This window comes from Antechinus flavipes, chromosome 3 (genome assembly GCF_016432865.1).
Source record: "Antechinus flavipes isolate AdamAnt ecotype Samford, QLD, Australia chromosome 3, AdamAnt_v2, whole genome shotgun sequence".
Taxonomy (NCBI): domain Eukaryota; kingdom Metazoa; phylum Chordata; class Mammalia; order Dasyuromorphia; family Dasyuridae; genus Antechinus; species Antechinus flavipes.
The window spans coordinates 175,760,901-175,775,208 of NC_067400.1; the positions used below are offsets into that span (position 1 = coordinate 175,760,901).

Sequence of the window (14,308 nt, forward strand, 5' to 3'; positions counted from 1 at the left end):
TCTTTTAACCTCAGTGCCAATCAATTGATTGAGGATGTGTGTGTGTATATTTACATATACATATATACATGTGTAAATCATATATATGTATATGTATATATATATATATATATTTAAGTGTGTAAACATATAAATATATAGTTATCTTCACCAATTGGATTGTCAACTCCTTGACTCAGGAATTGTTTCATTTTTGTTTTTTATTCTCACTGCCTCAAATAGTTATTTGACATATTGTATGTATTTAATACACATTTATTAAATGATTGCTGAAAGATTAAAATATAGATAGAAATAGGGGAGGAAAAGATTTTTATGGCTTGATGAATATGTGGTCATGAAATTTAATGGGGGGAAAAAGTGCAAGGAAGATTTTAGGTAAGATTTTATCCTATTGCAATTCAGATCTCAGTGTGAAAAGTCAAAGTGGTTCCTGCCATCTTCTTCTTGTGTTCCTCATCGAATTTCTCATTCTGAGCAATAGTAAAATGATTCTTCCAGTCTCCTGACATTCCTGAAAGAGATCAAAACAGGATTAGGGCTCAGAGCCTAAAGTTCACTTTTCTAGAATTACAGAGGAAGATCATAGAGCTGAATATAGGCATTTCAATAACAGTATAAAAATTTTATAGTTTTTTTTTAGTTCACGTATAGGTTTTCATTCATCTCATTACATTTTAAGACTATGATTTAGGCAAGTTAGGTAAAATCCCCATTTAAAAAGGTAATAAACTGAGACCCACTTACAGTCACTTGGTTGATTAGGGGTATAGCTGATCTTCTGATTTAATTCCATTGTTCCTTCTGCAATGTAATTCTACCTCTTCACAATATGCAGGTTAACAGAATTCTTAAACAAGTCCCTCAGATTTTGAACCTACTCACCTTTTCTCATGAATGGGGAAATGGACTGGTCCATCATCTCTTTAGGAATGGTGCCATAATTTGCCATGGGATTTTGCTGCATGATATCAAAAGAGGTGTGATAGATGATCTTGTTGAAAATTTCCTCTGATAAGTCCTTTTCCAGAAATTTTAAAATCTTCTGGATTTCCTGTCTTGGGTTCTATTTGGGGAGCAGCCAGTAAAATAAATATCAGCTAGGGAGTTTTATAGACAAATTGTCCCATTTTATCTATAAATAAAGTTATAAGATCATAGACCTGGGGCCAGAAAGGTCACTGGGGTCATCTCATCCAACTGTTTTATTTTCACAATAAGTAAGTTGAGGCAAATTGAGGCTCAGTAACATCCACAAGGGATACTGGTATCAAATTTAAACCAATAAGCAATTATTGAATTCTTATTATGAGCCTAGTGATCTTCATTAGGCTCCACTCCTAGTTCTCTTTGAGGCCATAGAAGCCCCCCCTAATCTGACAGTTCATCCTTATCTCTGGATCTCACATAGTATATACACTTTCTCCCTGATGCCCCTTATTTTGATTGAAAAGAATAAAAAACAGAAGCTTAAGGAATTACTTGGAAAGCCACAGTTTCTTTCCTCTCTTACTTTTACTTCTGACTTTCCAGAATTCTTATAACATGTTCCCTTCTTTTCCCCTTTTCCTTTTATATTTTGTTTTGTTTTATTGGAATATAAATTCCTTGAGGGAAGGGACAGAGTTTTTTTTTTTTTTTTGTTTTGTTTTGTTTTTGTTTTTGTTTGGCTTCTTCTATTTGTGTTACTATTTTGTATTACTCTTAGCAGAGTTCCTAACAAATAGTAAGTACATGAAATTAAATGTTTATTGCCTTGGTAAAGACACAAGGAAAGGGAAAACCATGATACACATATGTATATACATATACAAAACATATATAATGTAATACACTTAACACACATAAATATACATATGTATGTACATAGGTTGATATACATACATACATATATATATGTCCCCACATGAACACACATATACAGATTCCTGTACATATCTGTCTGTCTGTCTCTCTATCTAGCTATAATAAACACTAATCCCAGAGGAAAGGCATTAGTAGCCTTGTAGGCAAAATCAGAAACCTTGAGCAATATTTTTTCTTCTACTGTACACAGTATTTCTGGCTCTTTCCACTTGCTCTATAGCAGTTTTTATGTATTGCATATAATAGTTTTTTTTAATGGAATTATCTCTCCAATCTTCAAATCTTTTACCTTAGAGTGAGGTTCTTTAGAATAAGGTAATTTTGATTTTTTTTTTGTATCCACAGTACTTTGTACAGTTTCTGATACATAGTAATATTTAGTTACTAGTTATTCATTCATTTAACCATTTGTAATTTGAAGAAAAATGAGAGCACAGAAACAACTATTCAGGAAAAGTTTCTTGGAAGATCATACAGTAAGCTGAGCCATTAAGGAACCAAGGATCATAAGGGAAAATGATATAAAGAGTAGAACAAGAGATAGCTGGAAGTCATTAACAGTGATTTAATACCTGAGTATTAGACCAAGGTAAATTTTATCATGTAATAGAAGATTTGATGTTGAAAAAGTTGGTCAATACATTTTTAAAGTTGCTTTGAGATAAAGCAATGGAGAAGAGAATGAGATAAAAATTATGGAAAGAAAATATTCAACCCATAGGCATATGCTGAGGAATTGTAATATCTTGTAGAGTCTTAATAAGAACCTGAGGGAAGAAGCTTTCTTTTATAGCAAGAAAACATCATATAAAAATCAGTCAAAAACATTTAACTTCCACTTAGGAAGGGATGAAATCATGTGATGGGTAGACTATCACTTGGAAGATGGATTAAACTTAAAGTATATGACTTCAGAACCAAGACCAATTTGTGGAAATTATGAACAGAGTGATACAAGCTTGATGTAAACAAAACTTTCCTAACAATTGGAACTGTTGAAAGGTGAAATGGGCTGTGTTAAACATTCATGTGTTCTGCCTTATTAGAGATTTTCAAGAAAAATTTTGATGAACACTTGTCGGGGCAATTGTAATGGCATCTTTGGACTCTGCCCTATGAGATCTCTTTTTTTTCTCTTTGATTCTATGATTCTGTGATTTGGCAGCAAGTATTGCTGGATGAATGAACATTTACTCTGTTACTCACCTCTTTCATGTCTTCATAGAACAGGTAAAGAACGGAGTGTTTGTCCTTTTGATTCCACCTTCCTTTCACATGATCATACCAGGAATCCCAGAGCACTAAAGGGGAATGGAAGGATGCAGAGAAATTACCATCCATTATTCAAATTCTACATTTGACTAAGGGGAACTTAGTTACTGTTGTTTACTTCCAATTTCTTTATAAAAGGAAGACAGGAAGACTGGATTATCAAATTCAAGTAGACAATGGATCACAATAGAGATCATTTTTATAGCAAAAATAAGGTTCCATACAAAAGTGTATGGATATATACATATACAGATTTTTGTTTGTTCACGCATATGCTCATTTATGCTTAATTAGAGGAGTGATATCACATGGCATAGAGATAGTTCTTTTAGAAAGACATGGTTTAATCCTAGTGTGTGTGTGTGTGTGTGAGTGTGTGTGTGTGTGTGTGTGTGTGTGTGTGTGTGTGTGTATGCATAGTTGCCTTAGGCAGCTCTCTAAATAAAATTGTTACAGCAAAGTTATTGATCTAGAATCAGGGGTCCTCAAACTACGGCCGGCAGGCCAGATGCGGCAGCTGAGGACGTTTATCTCCCTCACCCAGGGCTATGAAGTTTCTTTATTTAAAAGCCCACAAAACAAAGTTTTTGTTTTTACTATAGTCCGGCCCTCCAACAGTCTGAGGGACAGTGAACTGGCTTTAAAAAGTTTGAGGACCCCTGATCTAGATTGTTAACATTTCCTCACTGAGAATTCTCTATAATATTGAAATCATTATTACAGTTTGAATACATATTCACATGCACATATACACACACATACATAATACAATAAAAAAAAGAGGTACAGGAAATCTATCCTTTTAGGTACTATGTATATCAAAACAATCTATTCTATAGTGATTCTTCATTAGTTCCATCCAGTACCAATATCCATCAATACATTCCCACTTCATTCATTCAGGAAAAAAAAAGGTTCTAGGAAAAATTTCCTCTATTTCTAGAGAGTTAAAAAAAACAGGAGTTGCAATCATGGTATCAGAGAAGTGACAAAGACTCATTGAAATCATAAAAAAGAGGCAAACAAATACATGAAATTGTGCTGGAAAGAGCCATGGATAACAAACCAAAATTCATGTTAAATATATGTGCTTTTGATGCTTAAGCATTTAAAGTCAGAGAATAAGTATTAACTAAAGTATAAGAAAACAGACTTTAATACAATAATTACAGATGATTTCATACTTCTATATTTTGGATAAGTTTAACAAAAAGATAAAAAGAAAGGAAATATAAAACTGAACAAATTATTGGAGCACCCAGAGCAAAAAATCCCCCAAACTTAGAGCATCTTCTAAGTGGCACTGTTGAATTCTCTCTCTCTCTCTCTCTCTCTCTCTCTCTCTCTCCATCTATGCATATACAAATATAAATGTATATATTTGTATACATTACATTACAGTATTATGCATTACAGTATCAAGATATTGCAAATAAATATAAAAAAGTAAAAATTGTAACTATATCCTTTCTAGACCATGCCATAATAAAAATAGCATTAGTCTAGGGACCATAAAAAATAGACACACTAATTTAGAAACAGTAGTAGAAGGATAAATAATTAGTGGGCAAGAAAGAAATAATGGAATAATTACATGAAACATGAAATAGAATGATAATAATGAAACAACATACTAAAATATATTAAGAAAATAGAGAAAGGATTAATGAACTAAATATGCATTTAAAGCTAGAAAACCATCAAAAACCTTAAGAGTAGCATTGAAGAGGACATAATAAAATCCTGAAGGGAAAGAGACAAACTCAAAATTAAAAAAAAAAAGCTTTTATAAATCATAAATAATTCTGTAAGCTCCTTCTTTGGAAAAACTATAAAAATTGATAAACTATTGGCCAATTTGATTAAAATAGGAGAGAATAGGAAACCCAATCTAGAAAACGGCTGAATGAAATAAAAATAAATAAACCCAGAAACAAATAAAACCCCCAAACTCATTTTGTTTAAAAACAAAACAAAAAACCCAGAAGAAATAAAAAGAATAATAGAAACCTTTTGTGTACAATTATATGCTAATGAGCCTAAAAAAAAAAAGAAATAGAGTAGTTTCTCAGCAATTTGGACATGAACAATTAAGGATAGATTGAATAAATCTAGAAGAGGTAAATTTTTCTTTTTTCAACTTTTTTTCATTTTTTTTCAAAAATTCAAATTTTTTTCTTTTTCATTATACAATGACATGCTTTAGTGTTTTGTTTACTTTCATCGTTCCATCCTTGTTCTTAACCTGAAGTTTGCTATGGAAAATATGGCATAAATAATTTTTACTGTTCTAAATCATTTGGAGAATTATATTTTTAAGGAATTTTATTTTATTACCAAAAAAAATGGGCAAGTGAAAATAGAAAACCTCCTCTCTTCTTCAGTGTTGCCATCAGGTGAAGAGTGAATCAAGTGACCACAGAACTATGTCTACACTCACCTTTTCCATCCATGAATTTCTCAATGAACTCCTCTAAGGTATTTGATTTTGGTAGGAGAGGAACTATTTTTGAGAAGTGGTGGTAAGACACCACAGTATCTTTTGCATTTCTTGCCACATAGATGATCTGCAATGGATGTCAATGTAAGTGTCAATGTCATTGAGGAAAAAAAAAAAGAGTGAAAAGGAATGTTTATGTTCAGTATGAGGAATTTCAAAAAAGCTGCTTTATCTCTTTTGACTATCCCATTTTATCCAATATTACTGAGGGCACTAGGAGTAGAGAGCCTGTCAGGGCAGACTATATAGTCTGTGATTTGAGGTAAATCTCTTCTTTTCGTCCAGGTAGAAATATTTATCTAATATGAGACAGAGTAGGGATAAAGTACTTAGAACTTAGAAATCCAGCTTCAGTTCTCCATCATGAATTCACCTGAAGAGGAAAAAAAAAAAAAAAAACAAAAACATATATATATATATGTCTAGTTTATTTGCCTACTTTAACTTTTTGCCATTTTTTGGTTGTTTTCAGTCATATACTTTTCATGACTCCATTTGGCATTTTCTTGGCAAAGATAGTAGAGTCTTTTACAGCTCCTTTTATAGATAAGGAAAGTGATGTAAACAGTGTCAAGTGACTTGTCCAGGATCACATTGGTAGTAAAGGTCTCAGGACAGATTTGAACACCTAGTTTATGTTGATCTTTTTATGTTTTTCTTAATTCCTCTGTTTGAACCCAAAGTTTTTATTCAGTTCTGGGCTTTTCATCAAGAAAGCTCAAAATTGCAACATTTCATTCTCCACCCCCTCCCCCCCACCAGTTTGATTATACTCAGTTTTGTTGGCTAAGTTTTTAATTGGCTAAATCTACTTTGCCTTCTGTAATATCATATTCAAAGCTCTCCATTCTTTTATAGAACTGATTGCTAAATTTTGTATGATCCTAACTCTTGGCGTTTTGAATATTATCTTTCTGGATACTTGCAATATTTTTTCTTTGACCTGGATTCTCTGAATGTTGGCTTTAATGAGATGACCAGAGGATTCATTCTATGCTCTGATTATTTTTTAAAAATTAATTTATTTAAAACAAATAGAAAATAGAAAAAGAAAAAAAATTTCCAATTGTACTGCAGAACATGAAAGGATTCAAAAAATAAACCAATAAATTTCCATTTCAAGAAAAACCTATATAATAAATACTACACATTGTGTTCAGAGCTGTCCATCTTTTTTTGGTGCCCATTTTTTCAGCCTATATTATGACACAAATCTATGTTACCACCAGACTGTGCATACTTCCAAAAGGAATATCTGAACCAATTTTTCTATTATTTTCTCAGTGAATATAGTTTGGCTCTACTTCAGAGTCACAGGGACAACTCAGACTGGGGTCATGCAAGCTTTCAGTACTCCCAATGTATTCTGATCCAGAGCAAGGCCTGATTGTTACCTCCCATTCTCTGATCTGAGATTTGAAAGTAATAATGTGGGTTTGGCCTGAGAAACAGGAGACAGCTCCTTGACTTAGCTATTATCAGCCAACTGGGAATCTCTACTCCTTCACGGTAAAAGTGCTGCATGATTGCCTTTGGTTTAGGATTCTTGACCTGGTTATACCTCTATAGTCTTCAACATGAGATAGAAACTGGAACTGAGCTCCTGTTCTATAATCTGGATTCAGAGACACATAGGTATTAATAATTCAGAAGTTACTCCTTGCTGGGTTTATATTGCAGGGTTATATATGCCATCTATTTGCTCTTTAGCCTGCACTGCCACCCCTAGGCACAGGTGCCTTGTTGTATCAGGCCTGGATCTGTGATCAACAATAGCTCAACACATCTTTAAGTTGGCATCTTTTTCTGCATCCTGCAAAAAGTCACTTTTATTGTCTAACTGAGACTATTTTTTGATCTCCAATAGTAGGAGGCTGAACACCCAAGAACCCTCCAGTCAGACTCCTTTCCAGTGCTAAAAAGACTTGTCGGTTTTTCTGTGTGTATTAATCCGGGCTTGGAAAATGACTCATTTTGACTTATTTCTTGCACTTGCTATATAGGGTTCAGTCTGATTCATTTTCTTAGATGGATTTAAAATGAGTGAAAAAGCTCACAATTCTTTCTGGTACTCCACCTTTTTGGTTTAGTGTGTATATGCCTTGACCCAGCAATACCATTACAAGGCCTCTTATGGACAAGATTCAAAGAATGAATAAGGCATCTTATATTTATACAAATATTTAAAGCAGATCTTTTTTAGTGGCTTTAGTTGGAATTTAAGGATTTTCTGTCAACTAGGGAATGATTAAACAAAGTAACACGTGAAATAACAAGCCTCTAATATGCCATATAAAATGATGAAATGGAGTTTTCAAATAAGATGAATCCTCTTTGAACTGATCCCGAATGAAGAAAGCTGAAGTAAGGAGGACAACTATGATATAAGAACATTATAAACGTGATTAAACTGAAAATCTTAAAAAAAAACCTCAATGTAAATGATCTTACATGATTCTAGTGAACTTATGTTAAAGAGTAGAGAATTATTTGCTGATTTATACCATATACATCACTAGAGCAAACTCTGGCATTGCTGAATGATCATCTTAGGTTAAAAGAAGTAATTTATATAAAGGACTTTGTAATCTTTAATGTACCATATAGAACTTACTTATTGTTCTCTTTTATGAATAGAGGACAGAGATAGGAAGAAGAAGAAGAAGAAGAAGAAGAAGAAGAAGAAGAAAGAAAACAATTAACATTTACACAAATATTTAACCAGTGTTTCCAGTGAACTAATGATGAAGAATACGATCCAACTTCTGGCAGATACATGATGGACTAAGTATGCTAAATGAGACACATTTTTCCCACCTGACAGTGTGTGAATATCTCTTACTTAATCATACATATTTGTCAAAAGACATTGGTTTTTGTTTTCTCATGGAGGTTGAAAAGAAAGAATGGAGAGGAAAGAAATGCTTATTAGTTTAAAAAATTCAAAACCAAAATAAGTTGGGGAAGTTATCATATCTTAATTTTGAAGTAGTTTTTTTTTTTATATATATGTTTAGAAAGGTTATATCCACAAACTCAAAATATATGGTTTGGCCCAATGATTTCACTGATCTGACAATTTGAAAATGAGATTTTGATTGGAGAACTTCCTTTTCTTTAACCAGAAAGATGAAAATTAAATGTAGCCCTTTGTTTTGTGAAGGCCACAGATGCCTAACATTGAAAATCATCAGAAGTTTCTTTTCAAAAAGAATTGTCTCCTCTACTCTAGAACAAAAGGTGGTATAGAGCAAGGCAGATTTGAACTATTGGTTGATCTTACTTTTGTATTTTGTTTCCAGAAGGATGGTGGCAACATCTGGACAGAGAGATGTGTCTTCAGTATTCTTGGAAAAGGCATAGCTAGCTCCAGGCCTGGAAAATAATACAGTGTCCTTCAGATTTCAACTGCTTCTTTCAGTTATGTAACTTTTGTGGTACTGTCTCATGGAAATCTGAAACAGATATTCCAAATTTAGTGAATATAAAGAGGGTTTTTCTTTTTTCTGTCTCTGCCTTCCATTCCAAAAATAAAATAACAGGTAACCATATATGGCACATTAAGATCTGACAAAGCACTTTACATAATTTCTTTTGATCTGAAGATGATTTCCCAGCAATACCAGAATCTGCTCTAGTGATGCATATTGTATAGATCAATAGATAATTCTCTGCTGTCTAATGTAAGTGTAAAATCATAGGGCAGAAAGTAGTTTGTAGATCCAAAGAAACTTGTGAGCTCTGACAATTTACAGAGTATTGGCAATGACTTAGCAATTGATTATGTTTTTTCAGCCTTACCTTGGGTCATAGGGAGAGGCTAATAGGACAGAAGAGTTCACTATCCTTAGATATAGGAGGATGATACAGGTGATTTCAAAAACTCTGGAGTTATGAACTATGAAGTGGGTCAATTTCTTTAGTTCCTATCTTCCTGTGGTTTAAAGATACTCAAAAATCCATGTGAGTTCCTGACTCCTACTAATTATAATTAGTAATAGATACAAACCTTCCTATATTACTAATAGATCCAAGCATGCATCTGAGTGTGGGAGGGTAGTTATTCAATATTACTGGCAAGAAGCTGATTAAGATCTTTTGGCTAGTCCATGTATGCTTGCATCCTAATAAGGAAATGACTTTGTTTTTAAAAAATTGAAATTTTCTGTTTATCTTACAGGGCCTATAAGAAGCTATAAGAAGCATGCCACATGACAAGGATTTAGCCATTATTCCTAACATATTTCAATTTCTAAATCTATATTTCCTACCCATATACATATTCACACACATATGAATGTATCTACATATAACATATATGTGTGTATATGAATAGGTATACTCATATATAATATATACTCACATATTCATAATTCAAATAACCTATATATATATGATGTATATATAAATATATATGATTTGTTGTTATTGTCCCTGCTTGTCTGCAAGCATTTTTCATGTCCTTAAGCTACTTATGGCTTCCTGCCTCTTATATCTTCTTTACCTGTTCCTAACTGTGGATGGTAATAATCATGTACATACTTGCTTTTCAGATAATTGATACAAAACCTTACCAAAGTACATTTCTGCCCAGTTGAGAGGAGAAGAATACTCTAGGAGTGAGAATTTATTCTAGAGTATTTCTCAAAGACTGGTTTTGGTAGAGAGCCTCCATAATTTAGGTGATCCAGGTCTGATGAGTGAAAAGTACACTGTATTTGGTCACAGTAGTCTTTGGTTTTAAATCTGTGACAAGTTAGTTTAAGTTCTCTGTTCCTCACTATCCCTATGTGACATAGTGAATAGAGAGGCAATGTGAGGGCCAAGAACATCATGGTTCAAGTCTTGTCTATGACACTTAATAGTTGTGTGACATACTCAAATTCTGAATGCTTTAGGTAACTAAAATTTACAGAGAATGTGCCAACCTCCATTGGTAAAGTCATGCTCCCTTGTTTTTGGAAAGAGTTCTACTTGAGAAAAGGTTGTTGGGTTCAGGATCCTAATTCTAAGGCAATCCAACTGTATTTGAATAAACTTACCAGAGGCGAAAAAAACTGAGTCAACTGAAAGTGATTTCCACTCAATTAGAGGTTGCCTATTGTAGGTATTAGTTCGCTGGCACTTCTTTACATCTCCATCATTTTGAATCATGTCCACAATCTCCTGCACCCAAGTTGAGCCTGAAAGAGATTATAGTTGTCATTCTTTAGTCTTTTTATTTAAAGCATAATCTAACAATGGAATCCTTTCATTAATTTAAAAAATATATGCTATTTGCTATGTGCAAAGCATTGTGATATATATATGTATATATATAAAACATACAAAGATTGTATAATTTATTCAATAACATTTGTGTAGAATACTGTATTGGACCTGATGGGTATAAAATATTTAGATAAGTAAATCAAAAGGATAACATAAAAGTATAGATAAGGATAAGATAAAATCAAAGATAAGCAATATTCAATAGATATAAAAAATGCTTTAGGAAGTTGTAAATTAACTATTGTATGAGTCCTGAAAAGAAAAGGAGTAAGAAACTTGGAGGAAGAGAATGTGTATGCAATTGTATAGAATTCTTCAGATTAACATTAAAGTTGGATTTTAAAGCATGGATAAGAATAGTAGATGAGGTCAGATTGAATATTCTAATTATGAGAACTAAATAGCTATGGGGAATAAATAACTTGAATAAAGTCCTAGAAGCAGAATGGTATTTGATGCATTTAGGGAAAAAATTATAGAACAGTTGACTTTTGGGAAGGAGACATGAGTTAGGCATTCATAGTGCTCAAGGGGGTTATTTTTAAAGTAGATAGAATCTATACATGAATAACTATTAAAAAAAAACCTATTATAAAGCAAGAAATTAGAAAAAATATATTGATGTAGTTCACTTGTGTTGGAAGGTGAAAGACTAGATTAGAATGGTATTTTTGACACATTCATCAGGTGACTATGGGCAATATGACTATATGACAGCTCTGTCTATAAGAAATGACAGAAGATCTAACTTCAGTTTCATCTTATAGGAGAGTAGGTGAGGGGACTGGTTTCTTGGAAGGAATATTTTCATTCAATGAAAATAGGAGCATTCTCTGACTTGTGTATCTCATTTCTTTTTTGCACCCACACAACTGCCACTTTAGTTCAGGCTATCACTTTATAGTCCCAGATTATGTCAAAAAATCCTATATGTTCTTCTTGCCTAAAGTCTCTCTATAGAGCAATTCATCTTTCTTAGTGAAATAGCCCAGGCAATAAAAGTCTAGATAGCCGCAATGAGTGAGATTTTAGAATTTATTTTGTACTGAGCTCGGGACGGAGTTCTGATCAAATTCCATGCCCCGTAGAACTAGAAACAGCCTTATAAGCATTTCTGTTCGGCTTGTTACAATTTGACATTAAACAGTGACTTGATTTTACAACGGGAGAATGGGGGTTTTACAGGATGAAAGGAGAATCCACCAGGGCAGATGTTTTGACATAGATAGGGATCAGGGTTAGGTGACCACTCACAACTTACCTGGAAAGTAAGTATTTTTATTATAAATTATTATTTTACAGGCAGAAAAATAGAAATTGAATATAGTTCAATATTTTATTAAGGGTCAAATAACTAGTAAGTTTCTGAAGAGACATTGAACTTAGGTCTTGAACACTGTAAGCATTCTATCCAAGTTGCTTAGATTGAAGATGTATTTTCTCTTGCATTCATATGTGACCTAGATGAGTGTATTGCCTGCAGATTTATTCAACAATGGCTAATACTTACATAGAGCTTTAAGCTTTAGGAAACACTTTTATTCTCACAAGAACTCTGGGAAGTAGATATTACTTTTCTTCACATTTTATAGATGAAGACACTGAGGCAGAGAGATAGATTAAGTGATTTTCTCAGGGTTGCATAGTCAACAAGTTCCTGAAGTAAAATTGAAATCTAGATCTTCTTATTCCAATTTTATCTCTATCCACCATACCATGCCTCATTCTGTCTATGATTTAGTCACTTAGTTTTTTTTTTTTTTTTAAAGATCAAAGGATAAAAGTGATGGAACATGAGAAACAATCTAATTCAATTAGTTCAACTCCCTTGTTTTTTAAAGTGAGGAAAATGAAACCTAGGTATTTAAGAGACTTCCCCAGGGTCATATAGACATTAATATCAGAGGTGGTCTTTAAACTCAGGTCCTCTGACTCTTTCCACTAGGCCTAATTGGGGAGGTAGCAACAACTAGAAAAGAGAAGTACTAGGAAAGGGTCAAATGTGATACCTGAGAAATTCTTTTTTGGCTCTCGAGTTCACCAAGAATTTTTCCTACTTACATTTATGTTTAAAAATGAAAAAAAAAAAAACAAAAAACAAACAACAGCAACAAACATTTCTTCATTGGGCAGAAAAAGACAAGGCCCTTATTCATTTGGCAGGTCCAAGAATTCAGAAGACTAATATTCTTTCCATGGAATTTCAGCAATTAGGTGATTTCTTGCATCTATTCAATAGCTATTGAAAGTCTTGGGAGAAGATAGAGGAGAAATATCCTTCTATTCTCAATGGAATGATTGAACGATGGAATTTAACTCCATGTTCCTTTCTAAGTATTAAGTTTTGTTTTCATGTACTAACTACCCAGGAAGAAAAAAACCAAACCCAATACATACAATACTCACAGAATGAAGAAGTCTCTTTTGAATTCCCTTTAGGTTTCTTGATTTCTTTACTTTACCTTGTAGGGGTTTTGAGTTTGGGGGGACTTAGTACTAGAAAATCAGTTTTGAATTCAGAATTTTCCTTTGTTGAAATTCCTTTGTTGTAGTCTGGTATCACCAAAATGATATGTGACTATAAGAGAATACTAGGGAAAATCACTCTTGTCTTAATTCTGTCACTTACCTCCTAGATAGAGGAACTGCTAACACTGATGAGGTTACTTCACCTGTGCTCATACCAAAGGAAGGAGGAAGTGATAAGTCCACTTTTATCATTGTTTCCCCTCTGGATTATTTTAAATCTAATTGTCCTCAGAAGAAGGAAGAGAGATTAATCAAACAATCAATTTATCAAATCAACAAACATTTGTCATATTTCTCACATACAGTAGATAATCTATCAGGCCTTGGAGATACAGAGATAAAAACAATAATTTCTGCCATCAAAAAATTTATATTCTCTTGGGGGGTTAGAGGGAGAACTGAGATAAACAAATAAGTGAATACAAAACAAAGTAAATTAAATATAGAAGAATGTCACATAACACTATAACGGGAAAAGGATAGATGGATCTGTGGTCAGGAAAAGCTTCATGTAAGAAGTTGCATTTGAATGGAGATTTGATAGAAGTGAGAGAATCTAAGATTCAGAAGGTAATGGGGTTTTATTTCAGGCATGGGACCACCAGTGCAAAAGCATGAAAATAGGAAATGGAATAATATATGTGAGGAATGGCAAGAGGGGCAATTTAGCTGAAATGTAAAATTCATTATGGGGAGTAATGTGTAATAAAGGAAAGATGGGCTGGTATACTACTATGAAAGGCCTTAAATGCCAAACAAAGGAACTCACATCTTATTGTAGAGGCAATAAGGAATTATTGAAACTTTTTGATCAGGGAAATGGTATGGTCAGAAATGTGCTTTAAGAATATCACTTTCCGACTTCTGGTT

At 33.1% G+C, this 14,308-nt stretch overlaps 1 protein-coding gene across 1 annotated transcript; it reads right to left on the reverse strand.

Moving 5' to 3' along the window:
• Positions 1 to 337: 337 nt before the first annotated feature.
• On the reverse strand, positions 338 to 12,634 carry LOC127557092 (sulfotransferase 1C1-like). The gene is made up of 8 exons (XM_051990550.1): positions 12,625 to 12,634; positions 10,706 to 10,821; positions 9,440 to 9,458; positions 8,922 to 9,013; positions 5,579 to 5,705; positions 3,073 to 3,167; positions 886 to 1,066; positions 338 to 514 (listed from the first exon to the last, which is right to left on the reverse strand). The coding sequence occupies exons 1-8, from the start codon at positions 12,632 to 12,634 to the stop codon at positions 402 to 404; spliced, it is 753 nt and encodes a 250-aa protein (XP_051846510.1). The 3' UTR covers positions 338 to 401.
• Between the last annotated feature and the right edge of the window lie 1,674 nt (positions 12,635 to 14,308).

Excerpts from the sequence above, each read along its gene's own strand:
- LOC127557092 (XM_051990550.1), bottom strand. Across the intron at positions 5,706-8,921 it reads TCTGGAAACAAAATACAAAA|ATCATCTATGTGGCAAGAAA; the intron begins GTAAGATCAACC and ends CATCCATTGCAG. Across the intron at positions 515-885 it reads TTCCCCATTCATGAGAAAAG|GAATGTCAGGAGACTGGAAG; the intron begins GTGAGTAGGTTC and ends GATCTCTTTCAG.